At 39.2% G+C, this 26,503-nt stretch overlaps 1 protein-coding gene across 8 annotated transcripts in view; it reads right to left on the minus strand.

Moving 5' to 3' along the window:
- The window catches only part of Eml6 (echinoderm microtubule associated protein like 6), a 283,002-nt gene that overhangs the window by 126,959 nt on the left and 129,540 nt on the right, over positions 1-26,503 (minus strand). For all 8 annotated transcript variants that reach the window (XR_001779999.2, XM_017314517.2, XM_017314513.2 and 5 more), the window contains 3 exons: positions 23,186-23,254; positions 11,956-12,141; positions 10,645-10,780 (listed from right to left, as the gene is read on the minus strand). Coding sequence is in view for 7 of the 8 variants with exons in the window: in XM_017314517.2 (XP_017170006.1) it covers positions 10,645-10,780; positions 11,956-12,141; positions 23,186-23,254 (391 nt within the window). In the remaining variant the exon portion in view is untranslated. The remainder of the gene's footprint in view (positions 1-10,644; positions 10,781-11,955; positions 12,142-23,185; positions 23,255-26,503) is intronic.

Here is a 26,503-nt window from a genome sequence, read left to right on the forward strand (position 1 = left end):
ATGAGATTACACACTAAAACTAAAACTACTAAAACTAAAACTAAAATTAAAACTAAAACTAAACATCCTGTATGGCAAAGTGAGCCAAAAGACAATGAATGGAAATGGAAGAAAGTCTTTGCTAATTATGTATCTGACAGACAGTTAATATTCTGTATACCTAAGGAACTATAAAACCAAAAACTCGTAATCTACTTTTAAAATGGGCAAATGATCTGAAATGATTTTTTAAAAAGAATACAATGATCAACAAGTGAATAAAAATGTTCACTATAATTAGGTACTAGGAGGGCAAGACAAATAGGAACTATGATGATATGCTAACATAGGACAGTTATTACAGAAAGTAAACAACAAATGTTCACAAGAAAAGGGAACTGTTATTCACTATCGCTGGCAATTCAGATTAGTATAGTTGTTATGGAGAACATTGAGGAAGTTTTTTATAAAACTAAAAGCAGACCTACCATCATACTTCTAGATTATTCAAAGGACATGAAATCAACATACTAAAGACATTTTGCCTACCTATGTTTACTGCAGCACTATTTACAATTACTAACATATGGAATTGGCTAGAGCATGACAAAAGTCAAAGGGAAAGGAGGATAATGGAGGCCTTCCAGGGACCTGGAGAATGGGATGCCTTGGTTACATTTCTTTTGAAAACATAGGTACTTCGATTTGAGAGCTGGTTTTTGAATATTTTACTTGGAGTTCTTCACTGCAACACTTGGCACCAGAAAATTCTTCATTGCAGATACTATCCTGTCCAGTATAGTGCATTTGGTAGCATCCTTGATCTCCAACCATAACGTCCCATAAAACTTGTGAAGTTTTTACAATCAAAATTGTCTCTAGACAATGCCAAATATCTTCTGGAAAATGAAATCAGTCCAATTTGAGAAATGTTATGCTTTATGGTCCCTAGGGTGTTCTGAGGAATAAAAATAGTCAAAATCAACAGCGAAGAATCCAGGCCTCCTGTCCGACTCTCTGCTTGGATACAAAAATATGTTTCAAGTTGGGGTATTGTTTTGAATCAGATGTTCCCCATAGTCTTGTGCATTTGGATTCCTGGTCTCTACTTGGTGGCACTGCTTGGAGCGGCTTGAGAGGTGTGGCACTGGGGACAGTTTATAAAGATTCATACTATCTGTAGTTTGCACTCTCTGTTTATTGTTTGTGGTTTAAGATGTGAGTCCTCAGATTCCTATTTCTGTAACCATGCCTTTGCTCTGCCATGATGGACTCTAAACCACAGGAACTGTAAGCCTAGATAAACTCTTCTATTAAATCGCCTTGGTCATAGTGTTTTATTACAGCAGTGGGAAAGGAACTAATGCAGTCAGCACTTGAGGAAGACAGACAAGGAAGAAACAAGTGGACAGGTGCTATGTCCTCCTGAAATCTTCGAAAAGTTACAGTCAATGTTAATGGTTAGCTCTTTAAGTAGGTATTGTAATCACTCCTGGTGATTACAACCCTCAAAGAGTTTCTAGCTAGTTTCTATTTAGGTAGCACAAAAGTACCCTGCAGACTGGCAACATAAGCATAGTACTCACTTCCCTAAACCCATACTAGGAGCTTCTATTCAAGGACTTGTGGGCCAAGGGTAAACTTAGAAAGTTGAGATGAAGGAACCTAACTATGTGTTTCTCCTTAAGTTGGGTTGGCTCTTGGTTTTACTACACTCCAGTCTGAACGTGATACTCACTGTCTGACCTGTTTCCAGGTCTCTAGCACACAGGAGGCACTATTGTAAGCTCTCCAGAGGCATCAGGGAAAAATAGATACCCAGTTGACCTAAACAAGGCCATGAACATTGCACATGGCTAAGTGTGCTGTATGTTACAAGGTATAAAGCATTAGCACATCTGGAAAGAGGCATCAGGAGTGCCCAGGGGCTGGAAGAAGAAGGAAATTTCAGACAAGGTCAATCAATGCATGATACAGTGGGTAAAAGGCTCAAGTTGAGAAGGGACATTGCAGACAGAGGAAAAAGTGTGAGGTGGCCTGGGCAAGGCAGAGGAAGAAGCAGGTACACTGGGGCCATCATAAGGATGTTGGGTGTTTCAGAAAAATGGGGAATCACTGGAAGGTTTTGAAAAAAGAATTATGATCTGGCTTGTATAAACACAAAACAATTTTTAAAGCTGCTGGACACAAGTGATAAAGCAACTGTTGAAATCCATGTGCTCCATGATGCTCCAGAGTAGGAAGACTACAACAAACCTTGTGTCCCGCAGAGCCCAGCCCCAGTACCAGCTATTGATCTGTGATTTTCTTGATGCAGATCTCTTCTAATTCACACTTTATAGCTCATTAGACAAACAGCTATTTAATATATGTGTTTGTAATCCCCAGAAAAATATACAGTATTTTCTAGTCCTTTGGCATACATCTCAACAGATGCCTAATAAATGTTTATTGAATGGGAAAATAATAGATCTTGCATTGGGTGAATAATTATGTATTCTTTTCATACTCTATAACAATTAGGTAAACATATTCACTTTGGTTGACACTTTTTAAGAAATTATTTTTACCTTTTCTTGCCAACCTTAATAATCATTTTAATCATTTTAAGCTCCATGGTTTCATCTAGATCACCAATTTGCTTTAAAAAGTTGGACGCAACATATGCTGTTATACCTCTCATGAGATGAGTTAGGCCCTAAGTCTGCAATTATCTTGAGGTTCACAATCCTGTGTGCTTCTGTCTCTTTGTTCATAAGATGACAGAGTTGCTCTCACTAACTTCCAATCTCTCTCCCATCTAGAAAACTCCAGAATTCATATTCCCTGAAACACAGTGGCTCTGAAACACACACATCTCTGAATGGTCTAGGATTTTGGGTTCATGTGAGAATTGGCAGTCGAACTTTGTAATGTGAAAGCAATGCTTTTGATATTGATTTTAAAGAGAATGAATTGTTTAAAATTGGGTTTTGCTCTCCAAAAGTTATGGTTATGCCTTATAATATTGCAAAAGAAACTTAAAAATTATGGTTAAATTGCCAGTGTTCCATTGACTGCAGTTTGCAGTTTGATTGCAAGCTCAGGATTCTTAACTCACCAATATATTGTAATTAGGATGAGTGTAAGAGTAATAAAAGTTAAAAACAGCTGTGGCAATTATGGGCCTGCTTTATTGAATACAGTGGTAGAAGCAAAATTTAAGCCCCCCCCAAGATTGGAAAGATCTCAGTGGAAATTTATTGGTTATCAAACAGGCTTCTGATGAACTGTTTCAAGGAGTTTGTGGATAAGCTACTAAAAACAGCTAGTAGAGTTTTCAGAGACCCTCAAGAAGGGGTTCCTTTTGTTACACAATTGTCTTATGAGAATGGTAATGCAGCTTGCTGTGGCCATCCGGCCATACAAAGCAAAGACAGATTTACCTGGATATATTCATCTTTGTGCAGAAAGTGGACCCTCATACAATCAGTGTTTGGTTATGGTTGCTGCCTTACAGGGGACTACAGTACAAATAATGCTTTTTACAGTGCAGAGGTTATAAAGAATGTTTTAAGTATAAATCGTTTTAGGAAAGACTGTCCAAAAATTAGAGACATAGACAGACAGTAGAATTGCTCCCCTGGAATCTGTCCTCACTGCAGGAGGAGTAGTCTTTGGGCCAGGACTCAGGCATTATACTCAGACTAAGAAATATTTACATTTGAGTTCATGCAAAGCTCAGAGCAGCCTCAGAGAGGTTTGTGTGGCACTGCTTTTGTCCTTGAAACCCTGCCTATGGAAGTTTTGGGGGCCTTGCCTCGCCTTGCCTCCGGGGAATTATTTTTAAGCCAAAACAGCATTATTACAGATCTATCCAGGTGTTGTTCAAAATAAAGTTCAAACTTAAGACCTTTATGAAAGGTCAATGAGGCTGTGGAACTTTGTAGAGGCATTACAATCTGGTCTGCCTATGCCATATACAATTATTATGGATTTGGAAGGTTGTTTTTTTCCATTGCATTCTGATAATTGTAAAAGGTTTGCTACTAGTGAGCTTGTAATCATCGGAAAGTTTTGCCTCTAGGAATGGCTAATAGCTTCACATTATGTAAAAAGGAATTTTTGTCTCTGCTTCAATATAAAAAGCTAGGATTTTGAATCTTTCAGTGTATATTGTTTATTTTATGGAGATTATTTTATTAGCTAATCCCTCTGAAGGGAAATGTACGTATTACAAACCTTTGCTGTTACACAATGTGCTTTAAAAACTTTGGAGTAGTTGTTGCTCCAGGAAAGATTCAGAAACAATATTTTTTTCAATATTTGAGGCCTCAGTTATATCCTAGAAAAATTGTGGTACAGAAAATTCAAGAAAGAAAAGACAATTTGCTTACTTCATATTATTTTCAAAAGCTTCTAGGAGATGTTAATTGGCTAAGACCTCACCTTAAGCTCACCACAGGAGGACTTAGGCCTTTGTTGGTTGTCATCAAGGGGGATACAAATTAACTGGTGAGAGACAAATAGCTTTGCAGAAAGTAGAGGAAGCTTCTATAATCAATAGTTAGCTGTTTATTTTAGTTATTGTTACTCAATGTGCCCGCAGCAATTCTTTGGCAAAAGAGAGCATTAATGTGGATTCATCTTTCTTTATCTCCAAGTTTTAACATCCTATTATGAAGCTGTTGTGGTGTTAATAAAGAATTGTATGATAGAAAGTATTTTGGAAAGAATGTCTTAAAAACATGATAAGGCATCTATTCCTTGTTTCAAACAGCAATTAAATTGGTTATTAAAGAATACTGATATTTGGCATATTGCATGGCAAACTTTTTAGGCAAAATTGATAATCATTATCCAAAAGACAAGTGTAGAGAGCCCTTTGGGGTGCTGACATTGGCCAAGGACAAGGAAATGGTCTTCTGGCAGGAATCTGACATTGACCAAGACAAGGAAGTAAGCTCAGGCAGGAATCTAACTTTAGGCTATAATAGAGAAGTAGGCTTCAGGCAAGATTCTGGGCTTGGACAAGAAGTGGGCTCAAGTATTTTGGTCATTATGACAAGCCCTTTTAAACAACTGCCATGGGAGTAATCACGGGACTTTGCTTACTGCCTTGCTAGTTCCTTATTGTACTGCTTGCCCTAATACTTGCATGTAATTAAAATGGTATAAAAGCAGATTGGGCAAATTAAATTTGCTGTCAGTCTCAGAATTGACTAGGGTCATGCTACAATGTTGTCCACCTTTTTTCCTTTTAATCTTCACTCCTGCACTGGAGAACCTGTTGACTGACTGAGAGGGCTTGATCAGATGAGTTGTTAAAATTTGCTCCTATGCATGTTTTAGTATTTCCTGTAAATTTAGGTATGCATCCCATAAAAATGCATCTACTGTATTTATAAACAGCCCTTCTTTGGGAAGAGAAGTATATGTGATTGGATCACATGTTTATTCTCGTGAGTTTCCCTCTACTTCAGCACAAATGATTGAACCAGGTGCTATAGCCACTATTTTTAAAGTGTTGAAAAACCAAGCTTTTAATTTGTATACTGATAGCATAGGTATGTGTATCTATCTATCTATCTATCTATCTATCTATCTATCTATCTATCTATCTATCTATCTATCTCTATCTCTATATCATCTCTCCATCTCTCTCTCTCTCTCTCTCTCTCTCTCTCTCTCTCTCTCTCTCTCTATCTGAAAAAGTAAAGCGTAAAAACAAAATTCTAGGTCTTTAGGCCCAGGCTTGAGAATGTGACCTCTGTGACTCAATGCTCCAAGGTATGCTGATCATAAAACAGATAGTAACATTCTTCCACCCACCTGCTTCCTGGGTTCAAGGAGTGTTCATTCAAAGAAAGTCACCCTGACCCACCCTGATCATTGCTGGAACCCGCTATGCAAATGTGCTATTGTTAGGGGCTCTTAGAAACTGTCTTGAGAAATAACCCTCACAATTACCAGGTATTCCTTGTGACTCTTGTGACTTTGCACTTCCTTGTGACTCTTAACTGGTATTTTTGGTATTTTCCAACAATGCCCTCCCCACTTCCTTGAGTTGTGGTTTCTCCCTTTAAATACCCCCTTATCCAGCTACTCGGTGCGCCACGGTCCTCTACCCCTGCGTGGTGTATGACCGTGGGCCTGAGAGTGCTCTTGAATAAAAATCCTCTTGCAGTTTGCAGCAAGACCGTTTCTTGTGGGTGATTTTGGGTTGTCACCTCTCCTGAGTCAGAACATGGGGGAGTCCTCACATTGTGGGTCTTTCATATCTTTCTATCTATCTATCTATCTATCTATCTATCTATCTATCTATCTATCTATCTATCTATCTATATCAGGGCTTACAATTGCTTGAAATTGTTCCTTTTTTAGATACTGCTAATTCTCAAATTTTGCAATTGTTTATGCATATACAACTCAAGAAAAAGTACTGTTCCTTTAAAGGACTGTCCTTGGACATTTAATAACTCATCCTGGACTGCCTCGATAAAACTTGGTAAGGCAGTGCCACAGAAGATTTGTATCCCAGGCCGATTATAGGCCTTAAACAGGAACAATTAGTCACATAATCTCATTATTTACATGATCAAAATAGTAATGGTTTGAGATAATAATTTGGTATTTTTAGAGAATGTGCATGTCAAATTGTAAAGACGTGTTCTCAATCTCCTCAGTTTCTACCTGTCCCACATAATGGTGTTAATTCTCGAGGACTTATTCTTAATCAATTATTGCAAATGGATACTGATATTTCTGATTTTAGAAAAATAAAATAAAATATGTGCATGTGACTGTTGATACCTTTTCAGGCTTTCTAGTTGCAACTGCTTTAACAGGAGAAGCAACTAAAAATGTAATTAGTCACTGCCTGCATTATTTTTTTTATGCTTGATGTTCCTAAGCAGATTAAAACAGATAATGGAACTGGCTATTACAGTCAAGCATTTGAGATGTTTTGTCAACAATTTAATGTTATCCATATTACTGGCATTCCTTATAATTCTCAAGGACAAGGTATTGGGGAACTTTAAAACAATATCTCCTTTAAAAATAAAAGGGGGAATTATACCCTCCAAGGTCACCAAAAGCAAATCTTGATTTTGTCTTATTTGTTTTAATTTTTTTTCAAACTGATGTTAAAGGTCAGTCTACAGTAGATTACTATTGGCATCCAGTTACTTCCAGTTCTTATGCCATGGTTAAATGACAGGACCCCCTAACTAATACATGGAATGATCCTGACCCTGTTTTAATATGGGGGAGAGGTTTTGTCTGTGTTTTTTCACAAAAAGAAGGCAGAGCCTGATGGCTGCCTGAAAGATTGGTTTATCAAGCAGACACAGATCCTGAGTCTTCTAGTAAATGTGATTACAATTATGAAGCTGGCTTGAGATCTTTATCAGTCAGCTGAGTTAATTTGGAGCATAACCTCCATTATTTCCTGGGAAATAACAGTTTTTTTCTGACGATTCTCAAAGCTACCTCCCCCACACCAGGAGGCCAGGCTTTGTGTCTGATCATTGCTAATTTACAACTGAATTGCGTGCTTGGGACATTCCCCAAAGACAACCTTAATCCTGTTAGCTCTTAACTTTTGACTTTGTATTTTAAGCAGTTTGGTTGTTTCACATAGAATCATCTTTGGTAAACTCATTCATTCACCATGGCAGTTATTCATCGCTATGAAGAAATGCATTGAATGCATATTGTGGCTTTGGTCTGAATGGGAAAAAGGTGTGCTATGAGGGCCGGCAGTCAGAGACAGGCCACTGATGTTCTATGACTCTTATCAATCTAAGACAGAGGCATGTGCCAAGAGGCTGTGTTTGTTCATAATAAACACTAAAAGGCTGTGTTTGTGTAAATAAACACAAGCAAGCTTCATGTGTCCTCTGGGATGGGTAAGAGAGAGTTAGAGACAACCCAAGCCAGGCACTGCAGCCAGCCTCCATAATTCCCAGGCAGGACCATGGAGCATAAGTAAATCTTATGCCCCAGTTCAGCTAATTTTTAATAAATAAAAAGGAAGAAACTGTGCCCTTCCCCAGCCTTGTGTGGGTGGGCTAAATCAGACCTTGTTTTCCCACAGTCAGCTAGCCCACCTAGGGTGGAGTCTTCAGACCTAGGTGAAGTCTATTGTCCTGCCAATTCTGCAGCTTCCTGCAAGAAGTCACTACCTGCTGAGAAGCTGAGCTTGTCTTCCAGAGAGATCCTGGCAAAGTGATGAGATTCTAGCCAAGTGGGGAATGGGTTCCCCCCTTTATACTCAGACTGAAGAATTAAAACATTAGGCCTTGATCAGAAACACTGTCTTGGTCGCATTCCTCTCCTGTCTGTCCTTCCCATATATCCCCAGCTTTCCTTTCAGGAACCCAGTTCTTCATGGCTGCTGGTGGATACAGACATTTAGTTAGTTATTTGTGTGTGTGTGTGCATATACATACATGCACATGCATAAATGCATATGTAGAATGCATATGAGGGTCAGATGTCAACTTACAGTAATCAGTTTTTTCTTCCTATCATGTGAGTTTCAGGGATTGAACTCAGGTCATCAGGATTGGCATCAAGTACTTTTTAAGGTTGAGCTATCTCACTGCTCCTGATTAATATCTTCAAACTTTAGACACAAAGTGAAAGACCAGGAAAAATTCAGACCCCCTAGCACCAAGAATGTAGGTTATCCAGTTCAGTGACCTTGTTCCAGGACCTGGCCGACCACAAAAGTTAGATTAAAGTCTTGAGAACAATCTTGAGAAGCAGGGAGTTTCCCCTTGTGATTTTTAGTACCCGCTTGTGATTCTTCACTCGTATTTTCCGCATTTTCCAATAATACCCTCCCTTCCCCCTTGGGTTGTGTTTCTTTCCTTTAAATATCCCCTTTCCCAGCTACTCAGGGTCGAACTCCTCTACCCCTGCGTGGGATACGAGTTGACCCCAGTGGGCTGGTTCCTGTCAATAAACCTTGTGCAATTGCAGCAAGGACGGTCTCTTGTGAGACCATCCTTCTTGGGGGGGTCGCGTCATCCTGAGACTTGAGTGAGGTTCTCCCCTCTTCGGGGGTCTTTCAAAAGTAGCAAGTATGGTGTTATAGAATTAGAACATGACCTTTAAAATGTTCTTGCTGAATGTTTAGAAAGTCTTTTTAATAAAATGGAAAATAAAATCAAAACCCCAGAAAAGAACCACAAAACATAGTTTCCATGCAAATGAGGTCAACAGTCATTGTCACCCAACAGCAAAAAGGGGGGGAGGGAATTCATGCATATCAAAAGTCCATCTGAAGATAAAGTCACTCCTATAGTTTTACATTCACATTGAGACCAAGGCAATCCTGATACTGTTTTGCCTGAATCTGTTCCTCTCAAATGTGCTTTACTTCCATGTTTGAAGCAGGGAGTAGGCAGAGCAGAAGGTTAAGATCTCTCTGCGTGTGGGACAGTGTGTAAGGATCTGCTGTCCCCTCTGTCTCCTCCTGTCTGTTCTGCTCCTCCACACCCTCCTTCTAGCCTTGCTTACCCTCACTCTGCAAACACTCAAGAGGGTGGGTGTCTGGAGTTATTTGGTTGAAAGATTTTGCTTTTTTTAAAATGTGACTCTTAGAAAACTAACTTGCTTCTACATATTTATATATTCTTCTGAATAAAGCTGCTTAAAACCACATGATATTATAGAGAATTTAAGGACCTTGACTTTGTCCTAATTGACAGAGTAAAGTAGGAACCAAATTCTACAACTTTCTAAGAAGCCCGGTGTTAGGTATCCACAACTCCCTAAGATAGAATCAGTGCAGTCTCCAGAAGAGCTGTGAGGCATTTTTTATAGTGAATGGCAGAAGGAAGGATGTAGCCTGTGGTGTGACATGAGTCACTATGTGAATGGCAGAAGGAAGAAGGTAGCTTGTGGTATAAGATGAATCACAACATCCAGCTCATTGCTCTGTTGCTAAATTTAAAAATAAAATTTGATTGGAAACAACACTGCTTAGGGAAGATAGCCTGAGGACATACGGTACATGTTTTCTTCTCTCTGCTCTCTGATGTCTACCCTAGCCACTTCAGTGCTACAAGTGGACACAGGTTTATTTTCAGAGGCTACACACTGTCACATTTATTGACTGTCTTGTCCAGAAATTCTTCATTTCATCACTGAAAATAATCCCATATTCTGGGAAACCGTTCAGCTTTTTCACTGTAATGTTATCATCTGTCTTTGCTACAGGATCACTGTAGCTTTATGCCAAGCAGGGGAAAAGCTATCTACTCATTTTCAACATACTTTGGAGCTTGTATTCAATATTTTTATGTAAACCCTTAAAGTCTTCATAGAACAAAGCAAATACTGTCAGGTAGAATATAAAATTTACATAATTAATTCTTTAAAAAACTTTCACTTTATAAGTGATATGTCTCATGCATGTGTGTGTACTATGTGTATACCTAATATACACAGAAGCAAGAAGGAGACACAAGGTCCCTGGAACTGGAATTACAGGCACTCATGAGGCGCCCTGTGGGTGGTGTGAACTGTATCCAGATCTTCTGTGAATGCTCCTAATAGCTGAGCTGTCTCTCTAGCCCTTATATTTACTTCTTTCTCTTAAACAGAAACACACAACTTGACATTGTACATAACCTTCTTAGAGCACATGGTAAGTACTAACACACATTTTACCTTTATATCCTTGTTCCGTCTCCCTGAGATCAATTTTGGTTATTGGTTTGAAATCAGTGTCCCATAATCGTATGCAACCATCTCGCCCACCAGTAGCAAAGCCTTCTTCACAAGCATACAGGCTGAAGATCCCAGCCTGTCAATTATAAGAGGTAGAATTCAATCCCACAGTCACAAATGTCATTGTTGCTGAATCTCCATGATTAAAAATAACAGAGCAAAACTAATTAAAGCAAATGCTGTTTTCTGTTGAAATCTGACAGCAGATCAACATACTTCATCTCAGCTGGATTGCAGTAATTACAGCCACCACCAGGAAGCAAAGCAATTCCAACACATCTAATTTGATAACATTGTTACCGCTACCACCCAAAATGTTAGTTATGAGTGCCTTAGTAAAAGCAGATACAGAATCACATTTCTATATGACAACTGAGTCTTCTGAAACAAAGACATTACAAAGGTGGCACACTTAAGTCATAAATTAACGAAGTAGAGACACAGACTAGGGGCATGGTGCCATACCATTTACAAGTATAGGGGTATCTGAGGCAGATCTCAGCTTTTCAGGATGGTGTCACTTTTGACAAACCAAAAACTACAAATAGCATCATGTCAGCATTGTGTACTATTGCATGACTCCCTTTTCATATTTAAAATACCTTGACCCTTATTTTACTTGATTTTTTAAAAGCTGTTATGTCACATTATGCTGACAGAGAGAAACTTATTGCTGAGGCAGCAGATCATTTAACGAATGAAGACAAATTCTGACCTCTTAATTATTTTAAGAGTCATTTGGCAATGAAACCAAGACAAATGGCTTTCACCGTAGATGACTGGGAAGACTCTAAAGTGTCTAAACTATTTCACTGAGTTGTCTAAGGTTTTCTTCATGGGAAGAGTAATGAGGTCTGGGGATGCAGCTTAATGACAGAGGTCTTGCCTAGTGTGTGAGGCTCTGGGTTCAATCTGCAGCACTAAAAGTGGTAACAGTGAATGAATTTGAAGGTATTAACACTAATCAGCTAGTTTAAAGTTAAGGTGAAGGGTGGATTTAGTATGGATTCCCCCCCCAGGTGAGAAATCTTCATGAATCATTTCATGTATGTGTATGTATGTGTATGTATATGTGTATGTGTATGCTTATGTGTATGTGTATACAACTGTTTGAAGTCTAACTGTAAAGCAAAGGGCAGAAACAGAGAGATGTGTGGCCTTAACCCATTCAGTACATCATCCACATTACATCAATCCATATTACATCATCCCTCATTACATCATCTCAGAGCCCCATATAGCAATACTCACACTATGTGCTCCTTGAATAGTGCGGACTAAGGTGAGCCCTTTCCAGACATAGATGTCACCGTTTAAAGCACCAGAGTAAGTGATGTCTTCTTTGGCACATGCAAGGCAAAGGATAGTCTGAAGATCTCCTGTTTTGCCAAATATGCCTCTTTTTGCAGTCAGGGCATTTCCACATAGTGTCCAAAACTAGGAAATAATAAAATAAATATATGCTGAAATAGAGTACTCTATATTCATTCCATTATTAGTATTTTCAGTAATTTTACAGAATATACTTTATCTGAACTGAACATAAATAAATTGTTTCTCTGTGTCATTAGAGAAACACAAAAACCCCTGCATACTCTAGAAGCATAAGAAAAACTCACAACGATATTTTTTAACTTTAAAAGCTCCAAAATTTCAAAATGTTAATGTTTAATGGCATTTAAATGACCCCAGTGTTCACAGAATAGAACTGGTCTTTTATCAAATGAATATAGATTGCAGAAAAGTTCAGAAATGTAGATAAGTATAAAGAGAAAGCCACATCTACAGCACATGCCTGTAATCTTAGCACTTGGGAGGCAGCGGAAGGAGGAACATTGCACACGGGAGGCTAGCCTGGTCTACATAGCAACTTCCAGGCTATCCAGAACTACTTAATAAGACCATACATAGAAAATGTGATGTGATATGATATGGAGTAGTGTGTGTGTGTGTGTGTGTGTGTGTGTGTATACATTAATGTACTACATAAAGAAAAAATGGCTAGGAATAACTTCATATTAGCATAACACATATCACCTAGCCATTTTAAAGTATGTACATATATTTTACAAAATGCTTTCTAGGCTGGTTGGTGGAGTTGGTTAGAGCATAGTGGCAATAAAAATAATTCCTTTTTAACCAAAATATTATAGTTTGCTTTTTTTTTCTTTTTTTACTATAGAATTGCTGACATATATTTCTAAATACAAGTGATACGTCACAAAGGCACACAATCACCCAGGCTTCTCCATTTTGTTTGCACAGATCTTTTGGAAGATGGCAAGCTTAAAGCTTGGACGATTTGTAGATGGCAGCAGGGACACCACCATAGTTATACAGAAATCCAGTATTTTTCCTTGATGTAGTTCCTAATGTATGAGCTGGTGTAACTCTGGTGCCACTACCTAGGCCCCACAGTCTCCAAATGCCTTCTACATCTGTGTTTAATCTCACAACACCCTGGAGCACAGGTTCAGTCAGATTCTGCTACTCTTTCATATGCAAATGTAGATGAGTAAGCAGAAGTACTTTTCTAAAGACACGGATTCTATAAGAAACCAGAGAAACCTGGGTCACTGCTTTGAGAACCGCAACTAAAAATGAGGGTGTGCGGAAACAACAATCAAGGCTTTTGTGACAACATACTCAGATTATACTCAAGAGGCGGGGCCAGTGAGCAGCTATAGGAAGCCAAGTTACAGTACTTGAAATGAACAGGAATGGCATAGTGGGCAAGAAATTACATCTCACCCAGGAGAGCAAGATTAGATGACTCTAAGGGGCAAGGATGTATGGAAGGAAAAATCAGAGGCAATCCTAATATTTTGTGCCTGCAGGAGAGGAAAGATGGTGGTCCTCTCAGAGTATGGTGATGGAAAAGCTTTGGGCAGAAGCACTGCTCTGCAGACCCACTTCAGAGATGAGAGCATGCATTCATTCAACTATTTGAAACAGTGGTGAATTCTGGAAGTAAGAGCCTCCATAGTTTGGGGGCAAGAGTGAGAAAGTAAGTCTTGAGGAGAGTATCTACTCACTCACTAGAACATGAACATATGCAAGGAAAGGAAAAAAGTAAGCAATGCTTGTTATCCTGGAAGAACTTACAAAGTATAAAAGAGAAGAGTTTGATATCATCCACTAATTTTACTCAGAGACAACAATTTAATGTTTAATGATATTTTCTAAACAAATATATATTTTAAAAATTTAGGGGGCAATGGTGAGGAAAGAGTTTGATCCAGTACATCTCTTCAGAGTTGGTGATGAACTGTTGATGCAGGCTCACCAATCTCTACTGCTACTGCTAAAGGTAAGAATGCCTTTTTAATATCTGTCTGGGGAGGGAGGGCAGGCAGCTCATGGAGCTTAAGAGCTGGGATAAGAGGTATATTATAAACTCAGAAAGACAAAGTACACATTTTCTCTCATATGTGGAACTAGATTTAGTATGTTATATTTGTATATGTATACCGATGAGTCATGAGACTGGAAAGGTGGTCATAAGTGGGAGGAGAGGTTAGGGAGGGAGAGTAAAATAGTGTGGTGGCACTTCCTGATGTGTAACATAAGAGCAGGAAAGGGAATTGGGCAGCCAGCAGGGCAAGAAGGTGCCACAGTGGGGATGGCTTTGCAGGAAGGAAGGAATTAGAACAAAGAACAATGACATGGTAACGCCATAATGAAAACCACTCCTCTGTAAAAACATCAGAGCCACAAGTAGACTAGACTGCCCCATGGGAAACACATTTTGAATATTTCCCAGTATCAGTAAGTAGCCATCTAAGTCATGACTTACAATGATCACACATAGCATCATAAGAATGTTGTGTATTTTACTTAACCATGGGGGTAGCTGGTTTCAGGTTTTCTTCACTTTGGCTTTGCTATTGGAATGTTACTCAGCAATGAATCAGTTCTTGGTTCACAGTCCTCATAAGCCACTTGGGAGAAACTCCACATTATGAAATTACTGGACTAGGGAGGATTGGCATTTCTAGAGCTATCAATAAATACTGCCAAATTTTTGGTCAGAAAGACTAAATTTACCCATCCACAGTAAAACTTAGAAGCAGCCCCTCACTGAGTCCGTGTCAGCATCAGATACAATGTAATAAGATCTTAATATATTCATTTTTTAAAAGTCCATATTCAATAAGATTTAGCATTTTCATGTATGTAATGGCCAAAGCTGTTTCTAGTTTTTGTTGGTTATCCACGTAGTCTAAGGTATGGATTTGTTTTTATATTCCATGAGTACATTAATATCTACTCTTTGTCCTTTATTCTTGCTTGCATATGGTTTTCCTCCTGAGAGAGCAAATCCACAGTACATGTTAATTTATATATCTGCATACCAATATTATCATTATAACTTCTTTCTGCCCTTACAGATGGAAGAGGACCTTTCCACAGCCTGAGAGTAATTATACATTTACTTAAATGTTTCTTGTAAAGAAAGAGTCCTCCAGGGCCTTTATTTTATAAAAGGTGACCTTATAGAAGGTTCTGTATGTTGAGGCAATGTACCACACTGCAGCTATCCAAAGACATCTTTCCAACAGTCTGACAGCGTTTTGCTGATAAACTTTCTAGTAAAGACAAAGGTGGAATGCACCCAGCTATGTAGCTGTTCTCTTGGTCTGGTTTGCTTCTGCCCTCTGGTGGCCTCTGCACAAATTGTAACTCTATAAAATAGGAACTAGGTGATTGTTTTTGTCTGTGTGGGGAAGAGGCTTTGAAAGCCTGCAGCTGCCCTAGTTCATAGGCTTTCCCCTGTGACCTCTCCTATCTTCCCCCCATGATGTCTTCTGATCTTTAAAAGCCTTCCCAACATGGAAGCAACCATTTTTTTTAACATCACCCAGGGAAACATCATACTTCTTTAGTTATCTATGTTTTCTTAAATATTTCACACTTTAATTGGCTTAGAATTTACTTTTGTGTATAGTATGAAGTAATATTACACTCCCGAATAGTTTTAGTACCCAGTGGTTAGAGATACTACCATATTCTAAACTGTTGGTTAGAGACACCACTGTGTCTAAACTGACACAAATCGTTTACTTTGTTGCTTCAAAATTTTTTATTTATATAATTTAAATTATAACTTCTAACATGCTTTAGGAAATAGTGCATATTCTTCATCCTAATGAGTTTTTATCCTGAAGTTTTTGGTTATTTTCACTGTCTTATTTATCCAGATTAATTTAGATAAGGGCTATGCTTCAGGATTGAAAAACAATGACAGTCAAGTGAAGTGCCTAGCAGCAGCTAGACAGGAAGTTTAGTTCATTTAGTACTAATCAGAAGTTGCCTGATATTTCTAAGATTCCATGTTTTAAAACAAAACCTGTACTGCAGAGCGTGGTGGCGCACACCTTTAATCCCAGCACTCCGGAGGCAGAGGCAGGAGGATCTCTGTGTTCCAGGCCAGCCTAGCCTACAAAGTGAGTTCCAGGACAGCCAGGGGTACACCTAGAAACCCTGCTTCAAAAAATTAAAAATAAAAATAAAAAGCAGGGTCTGGAGAGGTGACTCAGCAGTTAAGAGTCTGCTCTTCCAGAAGACCAGAGTGTTAGTCCCAGCAACCACATGGTGGCTCACAATTTTCTGTAACTCCAGTTCCAGGAGATTTGACACAGACACACATGCAGCCAAACACCAAAGCACATAAAATTAAAATGGAAAAAAAAATCAAACATACAAAAATCATCTGTATTAACACATTTATTTTTCATGCAAGAATGCAAGATACCGATCTTGGTCATGATCTTGGTGGAGGGCCCAAAGGTCCCCAGAGGTCTCTCCATGCTGCAGGTTCCCTAGCACACCAGGGATCTTGAGATCACTGGTGAGTGGAATGCAACATCAGTTCCAAAAAACTCAGAGGGTCTTGTGCTAGCAGGAACAGGGTCAAAGGACAAAGGCAGGCCCTAGCACACCCAGAATCTTGGGCTCACTGAGAACTACGCAGGGGAGCATGTGGGCCGTAGAAGCAACAGAGCTTCCTGGACAGGGTCCCTTTGGGCCTTCATCCTCAGACAGGAGACAGAGCTGAGACCCAGACCCCTGGAAACCTTCCCTGCCAGAGAAGAGTCAGCCTCCAGGGAGGGCTCTGACTCCAGGAATCAGGAGGTGGATCTGAGCTCATGACTTCTGTGCACCTTTCCTGCAGGAGGAGACCTTGCTCTGACCACTGGGACACAGGAGAGAGTTGGTCTCCTAGGAGTGCTGACAGAGGCTAAAGAATCACAGGAGGAACAAGCTCAAGCCAGAGACAGCTAGAACGTCTAGCACTAGAAATTACCAGATGGTGAAAGGCAAATGAAAGAATCTTACTAACAGAAACCAAGACCACTGGGCATCATAAGAACCCATTACACCCACCACAGTGAGTGTACTCACACCCGAAAAGCAAGATTCAGATCTAAAATCATATCTCATGATGCTGGCAGAGGATTTTTAGAAGGGCATTAATAACTCACTTAAAGAAATACAGGAGAACACTGATAAACAGGTAGAAGCCCTTAAAGAGGAAGCACAAAAACCCCTCAAGGAATTACAGGAAAACATTGCTAAACAGGTAGAAGACCATTAAGAGGAAACACAAAAATTCCTTAAAGAATTAAAGGAAAACACAACAAAACATGTGATGGAATTGAACAAAACCATCCAAGATCTAAAAACGGAAGTAGAAACAATGAAGAAAACCCAAAGGGAAACAACTCTAGAGATACAAACACTAGGAAAGAAATCAGGAACCATAGATGCAAGCATCAGCAACAGAATACAAGAGATGTAAGAGAGAATCTCAGATGCAGAAGATTCCATAGAGAACACGGACACAACAATCAAAGAAAATGCAAAATTCAAAAAGATCCTAACCCAAAACATCCAGGAAATCCAGGACACAATCCAGGACACAGAAGACTAAACCTATGGATAATAGGTATAGATGAGAATGAAGATTTTCAACTTAAAGGGCCAGTAAATATCTTCAACAAAATTATAGAAGAAAACTTCCCTAACTTAAAGAAAGAGATGCCCATGAACATACAAGAAGCCTACAGAATTCCAAATAGACTGGACCAGAAAAGAAATTCCTCCAGACAAATAGTAATCAGAACAACAAATGCACTAAATAAAGATAGAATATTAAAAGCAATAAGGGAAAAAGGTCAAGTAACATATAAAGGCAGACCTATTAGAATTACACCAGACTTCTCACCAGAGACTATGAAAGCCAGAAGATCCTGGACAGATGTTATACAGACACTAAGAGAACACAAATGCCAGCCCAGGCTACTATACCCCGCAAAACTCTCAATTACCATAGGTGGAGAAACCAAAGTATTCCATGACAAAACCAAATTCACACACTATCTTTCCATGAATTCAGCCCTTCAGAGGATAATAATGGGAAAACACCTACACAAGGATGGAAACTACACCCTAGAAAAATCAAGAAAGTAATCCTTCAACAAACCTAAAAGAAGACAGCCACAAGAATACAATCCCACTTTAACAACAAAAGTAACAGGAAGTAAAAATCACTTTTCTTTAATATCTCTTAATATCACTGGACTCAATTCCCAAATAAAAAGACATAGACTAACAGACTAGCCTCAAAAATAGGACCCAACTTTTTGCTGCTTTCAGGAAACCAAATTCAGGGAGAAAGGCAGACACTATCTCAGAGTGAAAGGCTGGAAAACAATTTTCCAAGCAAATGGTCCAAAGAAACAAGCTGGAGTAGCCATTCTAATATGGAATAAAATCCACTTCCAATCCAAAGTTATCAAAAAAGACAAGAAGGGGCAGTTCATACTCATCAAAGGTAAAATCTACCAAGATGAACTCTCAATTCTGAATATCTATGCTCCAAATGCAAAGGCATCCACATTCATTAAAGAAACTGTAGTAAAGCTCAAAGCACATATTGCACCTCACACAATAATAGTAGGAGACTTCAACACTGCACTCTCATCAATGACAAGATCCTGGACAGAAACTAACCTGAAACACATGGAAACTTACAGAAGTTATGAACAGAAACTAAACTGAAACACATGGAAACTAACAGAAGTTATGAAACAAATGGATTTAACAGATATCTACAGAACATTTAATCCTAAAACAAAAGGATATACCTTCTTCTCAGCACCTCATGGTACTTCCTCCAAAACTGACCATATAATTGGTCACAAAACAGGCCTCAACAGATACAAAAATATTGAAATTATCCTATGCATCCTATCAGATCACCATGGGCTACGGCTGATCTTCAATAACAACATAAATAATAGAAAGCCAACATTCACATGGAAACTGAGCAACACTCTACTCAATGATACTTTGTTCAAGGAAGAAATAAAGAAAGAAGTTAAAGACTTTTTAGAGGTTAATTAAAATGAAGCCACAACATGCCCAAACTTAAGGAACACAATGAAAGCATTCCTAAGAGGAAAACTCATAGCTCTGAGTGCCTCCAAAGAGAAACTGGAGAGAGCATACACTAGCCACTTGACAGCATACCTAAAAGCTCTAGAACAAAAGGAAGCAAATTCACCCAAGAGGAGTAGAAGGCAGGAAATAATCAAACTCAGGGCTGAAATCAACCAAGTGGAAACAAAAAGAACTATTCAAAAAATAAACCAAACCAGGAGCTGATACTTTGAGAAAATCAACAAGATAGATAAACCCTTAGCCAGAATAACTAGAGGGCACAGGGACAGTATCCTAATTAACAAAATCAGAAATGAAAAGGGAGACATAACAACAGAACCTGAGGAAATCCAAAACACCATCAGATCCTACTACAAAAGGCAATACTCAACGAAACTGGAAAACCTGGATAAAAATAGACAAATTTCTAGACAGATACCAGGTACCAAAGTTAAATCAGGATCAGATTAATGACCTAAACAGTCCCATATCCCCCAAAGAAATAGAAGCAGTCATTAATAGTCTCCCAACCAAAAAAAGCCCAGACCAGATGGGTTTAGTGCAGAATTCTATCAGACCTTCAAAGAATACCTAATTCTAGTTCTCCTCAAACTATTCCGCAAAATAGAAAAAGAAGGTACTGTACCCATTTCATTCTATGAAGCCACAATTGCTCTGATACGTAAACTACATGAAGACCCAACAAAGATAGAAAACTTCAGATCAATTTCCCTTATGAATATCAATGCAAAAATACTCAATAAAATTCTCATTAATCAAATCAAAGAACATATCAAAACAATCATCCATCATGATCAAGTAGGCTTCATTCCAGGGATGCAAAGATGGTTTAATATACAGAAATCCATCAACATAATCCACTATATAAACAAACTTGTGATGGTTTGTATATTCTTGGACCAGGCAGTGTCACCATTTGGAGGTGTGGCCTTGTTGGAATAGGTGTGACCTGGTTGGAGTAGGTGTGTCACTATGGGTGTGGGCTTAAGACTCTCACCCCAGTTGCCTGGAAGTCAGTCTTCCACTAGCAGCCTTTGGATGAAGACGTAGAACTCTCAGCTCTGCCTGCACCATGACAGCCTAGATGCTGCCATGCTCCTACCTTGACGATAATGGACTGAACCTCTGAACCTGTAAGCTAGCCCCAATTAAATGTTGTTTTTTATAAGACTTGCCTTGGTCATGGTGTCTGTTCACAGCAGTAAAACCCTAACTAAGACAAAACTCAAAGACAAAAACCAAATGATTCATCTCGTTAGATGCTGAGAAAGCATTTGACAAAATCCAACATCCATTCATGATAAAAGTCTTGGAATGATCAGGAATTCAAGACCCATATCTAAACATAATAAAAGCAATCTATAGCAAACCAGTAGCCAACATCAAACTAAATGGAGAGAAACTCAAAGAAATCCTACTAAAATCAGGGATTAGACAAGGCTGCTCACTTTCTCTCTACCTATTCAATATAGTACTTGAAGTCCTAACCAGAACAATTAGACAACAAAAGGAGGTCAAAGGGATAAAAATTGGAAAGGAAGAAGTAAAAATCTCACTATTTGCAGATGATATGATAGTATATATAAGTGATCCTAAAAATTCCACCAGAGAACTCCTAAGCCTGATAAACAGCTTCAATGAAGTAGCTGGATATAAAATTAACTCAAACAAATCAGTGGCCTTTCTGTACACAAAGGATAAACAGGCTGAGAAAGAAATTAGGGAAATAACACCCTTCATAATAGTCACAAATAATATAAAATAACTTGGTGTGACTGTAACTAAGGAAGTGAAAGATCTGTATGATAGGAACTTCAAGTCTCTGAAGAAAGAAATCAAAGAAGATCTCAGAAGATGAAAAGATCCCCAATGCTCATGGATTAGCAGGATCAATGCTCATGGATTAGCAGGATCAATATAGTAAAAATGGCTATTTTGCCAAAAGCAATCTACAGAGTCAATGCAATCCCCATCAAAATTCCAACTCAATTCTTCACAGAGTTAGAAAGGGCAAATTGCAAATTCATCTGGAATAACAAAAAACCTAGGATAGCAAAAACTCTTCTCAAGGATAAAAGAACCTCTGGTGGAATCACCACGCCTGACCTAAAGCTTTACTACAGAGCAATTTTGATAAAAAACTGCATGGTACTGGTACAGCGATAGACAGGTAGATCAATGGAACAAAATTGAAGACCCAGAAATGAACCCACACACCTATGGTCACTTGATCTTTGACAAGGGAGCTAAAACCCTCCAGTAGAAAAAAAGACAGCATTTTCAACAAATGGTGCTGGCACAACTGGCAGTTATCATGTAGAAGAATGAGAATTGATCCATTCTTATCTCCTTGTACAAAGCTCAAGTCTACATGGATCAAGAAACTCCACATAAAACCAGAGACACTGAAACTTATAGAGGAGAAAGTGGGGAAAAGCCTCGAAGATATGGGCATAGCGGAAAAATTCCTAACAGAACAGCAATGGCTTGTGCTGTAAGATAGAGAATTGACAAATGGTACCTCATAAAATTACAAAGCTTCTGTAAGGCAAAAGACACTGTCAATAAGACAAAAAGACTACCAACAGATTGGGAAAGGATCTTTACCTATCCTAAATCAGATACGGAACTAATATCCAATACATATAAAGAACTCAAGAAAATGGACTTCAGAAAATCAAATAACCCTATTAAAAATGGGGTACAGAGCTAAACAAAGAATTCTCTACTGAGGAATACCCAATGGCTGAGAAGCGCCTGAAAAAATGTTCAACATCCTTAATCATCAGGGAAATGCAAATCAAAACAACCCTGAGATTCTACCTCACACCAGTCAGAATGGCTAAGAACAAAAATTCAGGTGACAGCAGATGCTGGTGAGGATGTAGAGAAAGAGGAACACTCCTTCATTGTTAGTGGAATTGCAAGCTGGTACAACCACTCTGGAAATCAGTCAGGTGGTTTCTCAGAAAATTGGACATAGTACTACTTGAAGATCTAGCAATTCCTCTCCTGGGCATATACCCAGAAGATGTTCCAACTTGTAATAAGGACACATGCTCCATTATATTCATATCAGCCTTATTTATAATATCCAGAAGCTGGAAAGAACCCAGATGTCCCTCAACAGAGGAATGGATACAGAAAATGTGGTAATTTACACAATGGAGTACTACTCAGCAATTAAAAACAATGAATTCATAAAATTCTTAGGCAAACAGATGCATCTGGAGGATATTATCCTGAGTGAGGTAACCCAATCACAAAAGAACACACATGATATGCACTCACTGATAAGCGGATATTAGCCCAGAAACTTAGAATATCTAATATAAAATTTGCAAAACACATGAAACTCAAGAAGAAGGAAGACCAAAGTGTAGATACTTCGCTCCTTGTTAGAATGGAGAACAAACTACCCATGGAAGGAGTTACAGAGACAAAGTTCAGAGCTAAGACAGAAGGAAAGACCATCCAGACTTTAAGACAGAAGGAAAGACTGCCCCACCCAGGGATCTATCCCGTATACAACCACTAAACCCAGACACTATTGCATATGCCAGAAAGATTTTGCTGACAGGACCCTGACATAGCTCTCTCTTGTGAGTCTATGCCAGTGCCTGGCAAATACAGAAATGGATGCTCACAGTCATCTATTCGATGGAACACAGGGCCCCCAATGAGAGCTAGGGAAAGTACCCAAGGAACTAAAGGGATCTGCAACCTTATGAGGAACAACAATATGAACTAACCAGTACCCCCAAGAGCTGTGTCTCTAGTTGCATATGTAGCAGAAGATAGCCTAGTCAGCCATGAATGGGAGGAGAGGCCCTTGGTATTGAAAAGATCATATGCCCCAGTACAGGGGAACGCCAGGGCCAGGAAGCGGGAGTAGGTGGGTTGGGGAGCGGGGGGGGGGGGAGTTTATAGGGGGCTTTGGGGATAGCATTTGAAATGTAAGTGAAGAAAATATCTTAAAAAAAAAAGCAAGATACCAAAGGAAAAGCTACCGTACCTTTATATGCTTCACTCCGCAGCTAACCATTCTGTTTGGCTGATATGGATCCCAGGAAATATCAAAAATCTGCCAAGAAATTAAATGTTCTTCAGAGACCAATGCAATCACAAAACTCTACCCTTGCTAATGTGGGCTACAGGGGATGAAAATGGAGAACCAAGCTCTAACAACCAGTCAGGACAGGCCCTCTGCCCTCGAGGTTACTTACCCTCAGCCCAGGCAGACAAGTAATTCCCCTTTGTCTCCGAGTACAACTGATGCATCCATTAAAAATTTCCACTTGTGGAAAACAACTTTTGACAATTAGGATAATTTTTAAATCAAATTTTCTGGAAGTCTTCACATTGTTGACAAAACACTTGGAGCTAGCTTTTCAATAAAAATTAGAATTATAAAACTTAGGAGTGTGTTTAATGGCTAGTTATATATCAATGTGGACAAATACCCTGAGAAGTAACAGAAAGTATGAAAGAAGCCATTTACCTGGACCAGATCATCCGCAACCTTTAAACCATTTAAAAGGCTCCCCAAACTCTTAAACTTTCAATTTTCCAAAGAACTGAAATCATACCAGCTAGCACTATTTTTTTATTCTCTATGAAGAACTATGAGACAGTTTACAGGGAGTTCTAGTTCCATTTTGAAGACAGAAAATACCTGCTTGCCAACCTTGAAAGCTAAGTCGCCTATTGTGAGTATTGACAACACACATGTCCAAGGTCCATCTAAGCTACTGCTTTAGAATAAGTTTTGTTTTGGGCATTAAAAAGCAGATTCCAGGATGAGCCACGTTCTGTAAAGTGTTGATAGAAAGGAATGGGAGGTAATTGTGATTGGGGTGCATTGTATAAAATTCCCAAATCAAAACCACTATGTTGGGGGAAAAAAGAAACTATCAAGCAACAGAGAGAGAAGAGAGAGGAGGGAAGGAGAGGGAGGGAAGGAGAAGAGAGAGGAGGGAAGGAGAGGGAGGGAAGGAGAAGGGGAAGATTAAGGAGAAGGAGAAAAGAAGAAGGAGGAGAGAAGGAGAAGGGGGAGGGGGAGGAGGAGGAAAGGAAGGGAGGGAGGGCGAGTCAATTGTCAGGGCCAGAAAAAGAACCCAGCCATCACTGCCTATCACCCAGGAAGAAGATACAGTGAACTCCAGAGAGCTCTGAAGAGCAGAGATTCAGTCCTCATGTCCGTTTTAGCATCTGAGTTCAGCCAGGTTTCAGTACTTGTAACTGTTATCTCATCTTTTCTAAAATTAGCAGCACAGCCTTGGTTTTGTTGTGAAGTCAGTTAAGACAATGTAGGTGAAATGATTTTTGAAGACTATAAAACCCTGTTAAACACATGTAAATAAGTCTTTAGCCACTAAAATAATCTCTTGAAGTTAATCATAAAAAACCAATTATTCCTGCTGGCACCAAGACACTGTAATGAAGAATAAACTATGTGATACTGATTAAGGAGCCTCTCTCAAAACATTCTAGATTCACATTGTAACTGAGTTCTACGCATTTAGAAATATTTTTGAAGATTGTCTTTTTCACCTCCAGCTCCCTACAGAAATACCATGCTGGAGTAAAAGCAGTCACCCTGATTCCTGGCATGTGAGACACAGCCCAGTGATATGCAGAAATCCAGACTTCTGTTCTGATCTTTCCATAGAAACAGTGCTACAGTGAAAAGCAGAGGTAGACTGAGAATTATTCCCTCCTATTTGGGGCAAAACTGGAAATAGATTCCTTTTTACACACACACACACACATGCATGCGAATGCAAACACATACATATATGCACACACACATACACACACATATATATGAACACACAAATGCATGCACGCATACATGCATGCATGTAGCTATTCTCTTTTAATTTTAATCTTGCAAGTGTTTGGACCTGGAGCCAAGCTTTATGGCTAGGTCACCAGTAACAAATTCTCACTAAACTAACAATCTGCCCTTAACTATTAAGTATGACAGACCAAAGGGGCACAGTCACTGAAATCAGATAGGTATACCATGTGACATTCAGTACTGCTAAAAGAAAATGGTTAGACAAATTAAACTTAACAGCATTTAATTGAGCAGAGGACTGTCTTGTAGAGTGGACAGCCCTCAAAAGTAGCAGCAGTCTACCACATGCACAAGCAGGATGTACAGACCAGCAAGAGACCCAACACTGCTTCGTGCTAGGGCTTGGCATATGCCTTGTTTAGGCATGTCTCTCTGACTGCAATTGTTATGAAAACATCCTCTAACGCTTGGTTTGTTTACTTTCCAAAGTACTATTCCCTCCATACTCAGAGACTCATGACATAAAGGCGAGTTAGCTAAATTTCCTTTAATAGGAATTCCAAAACCTGACCAAACACTATACATAAGCCAAGGTGTGTTAGTCTTTCTAAGAAGGTAACAACAATGAAGAATATTTTCAACTTTAATCTACTATTTTCTCCCAAGGGAACAGGTCAACAAGTCTGACAAAAAATATATTAATTCAGGTTAGAACAGAAACACAAGTAGCTAACTACAAAATAAGTTGGATGTAAAACTTCCCTCTCAACAGAACCCAATGTTACACCACGACTTTGTATACTGGATCTCAAGTCCACCTTTTGTGATCACAGGAAACTAGAGTACCAGTCCAGTCCAACTCACCTCACCTCACAGGATGCAGCTGCAGTGAAACTGGAGACATCTAGAACTACTAACCTAAGCCCTTCACACAGTACAGTAACTGCTTACACATGAAGTAGTACCTCGGAAGGCTCACTGGTGAGCACTTTCCCCAGTGGGACCACTCTTGAAAAGTGGCTGCCTCACAGGGTGCTAATTTCATTATATATTGATGAGTTCACTGGAGCAGAGTTGAAGAGAGAGAGAGGCTGGTTGGAGGAATTGGGTCAGTATGTGGAGGGTGTGTTTCAAGAGTGTGTGATTTGTTCCAGGTTGTCTGGTTCTCAGATGAGAGGCTCGTCACTGCCAAGGTGTTTTGCCAAAAATGTGCTGCCTCACTATAGGCCCAGCAGGAAGCAGCTAAATAAGCCTGGACCAACATCACTGACACCATGAGCCCAAATCAATCCTTCCTCTTTTATTTTCTTAGGCATTTTGTCACAGCACTAGAAAACTGTTTCAGTAAAATTCAAATTCCTGAGAGCAGAGCCCTCATCACTAGGCTGCAAAGCTCCTTATGGGTGTTACACATGCAGCTACAGTTAGGAGCCAGTTGATCAAAGGAATCCTGACCCTTTTCCAACACTTGGCTTGAGTTCTACTAATGGTCAGTCTGGGGTTTTCCGAAGACTTGATTCTGGAAGGGAA

The sequence above is a fragment of the Mus musculus genome, chromosome 11 (assembly GCF_000001635.26).
Source record: "Mus musculus strain C57BL/6J chromosome 11, GRCm38.p6 C57BL/6J".
NCBI classification, from domain to species: Eukaryota; Metazoa; Chordata; class Mammalia; order Rodentia; family Muridae; genus Mus; species Mus musculus.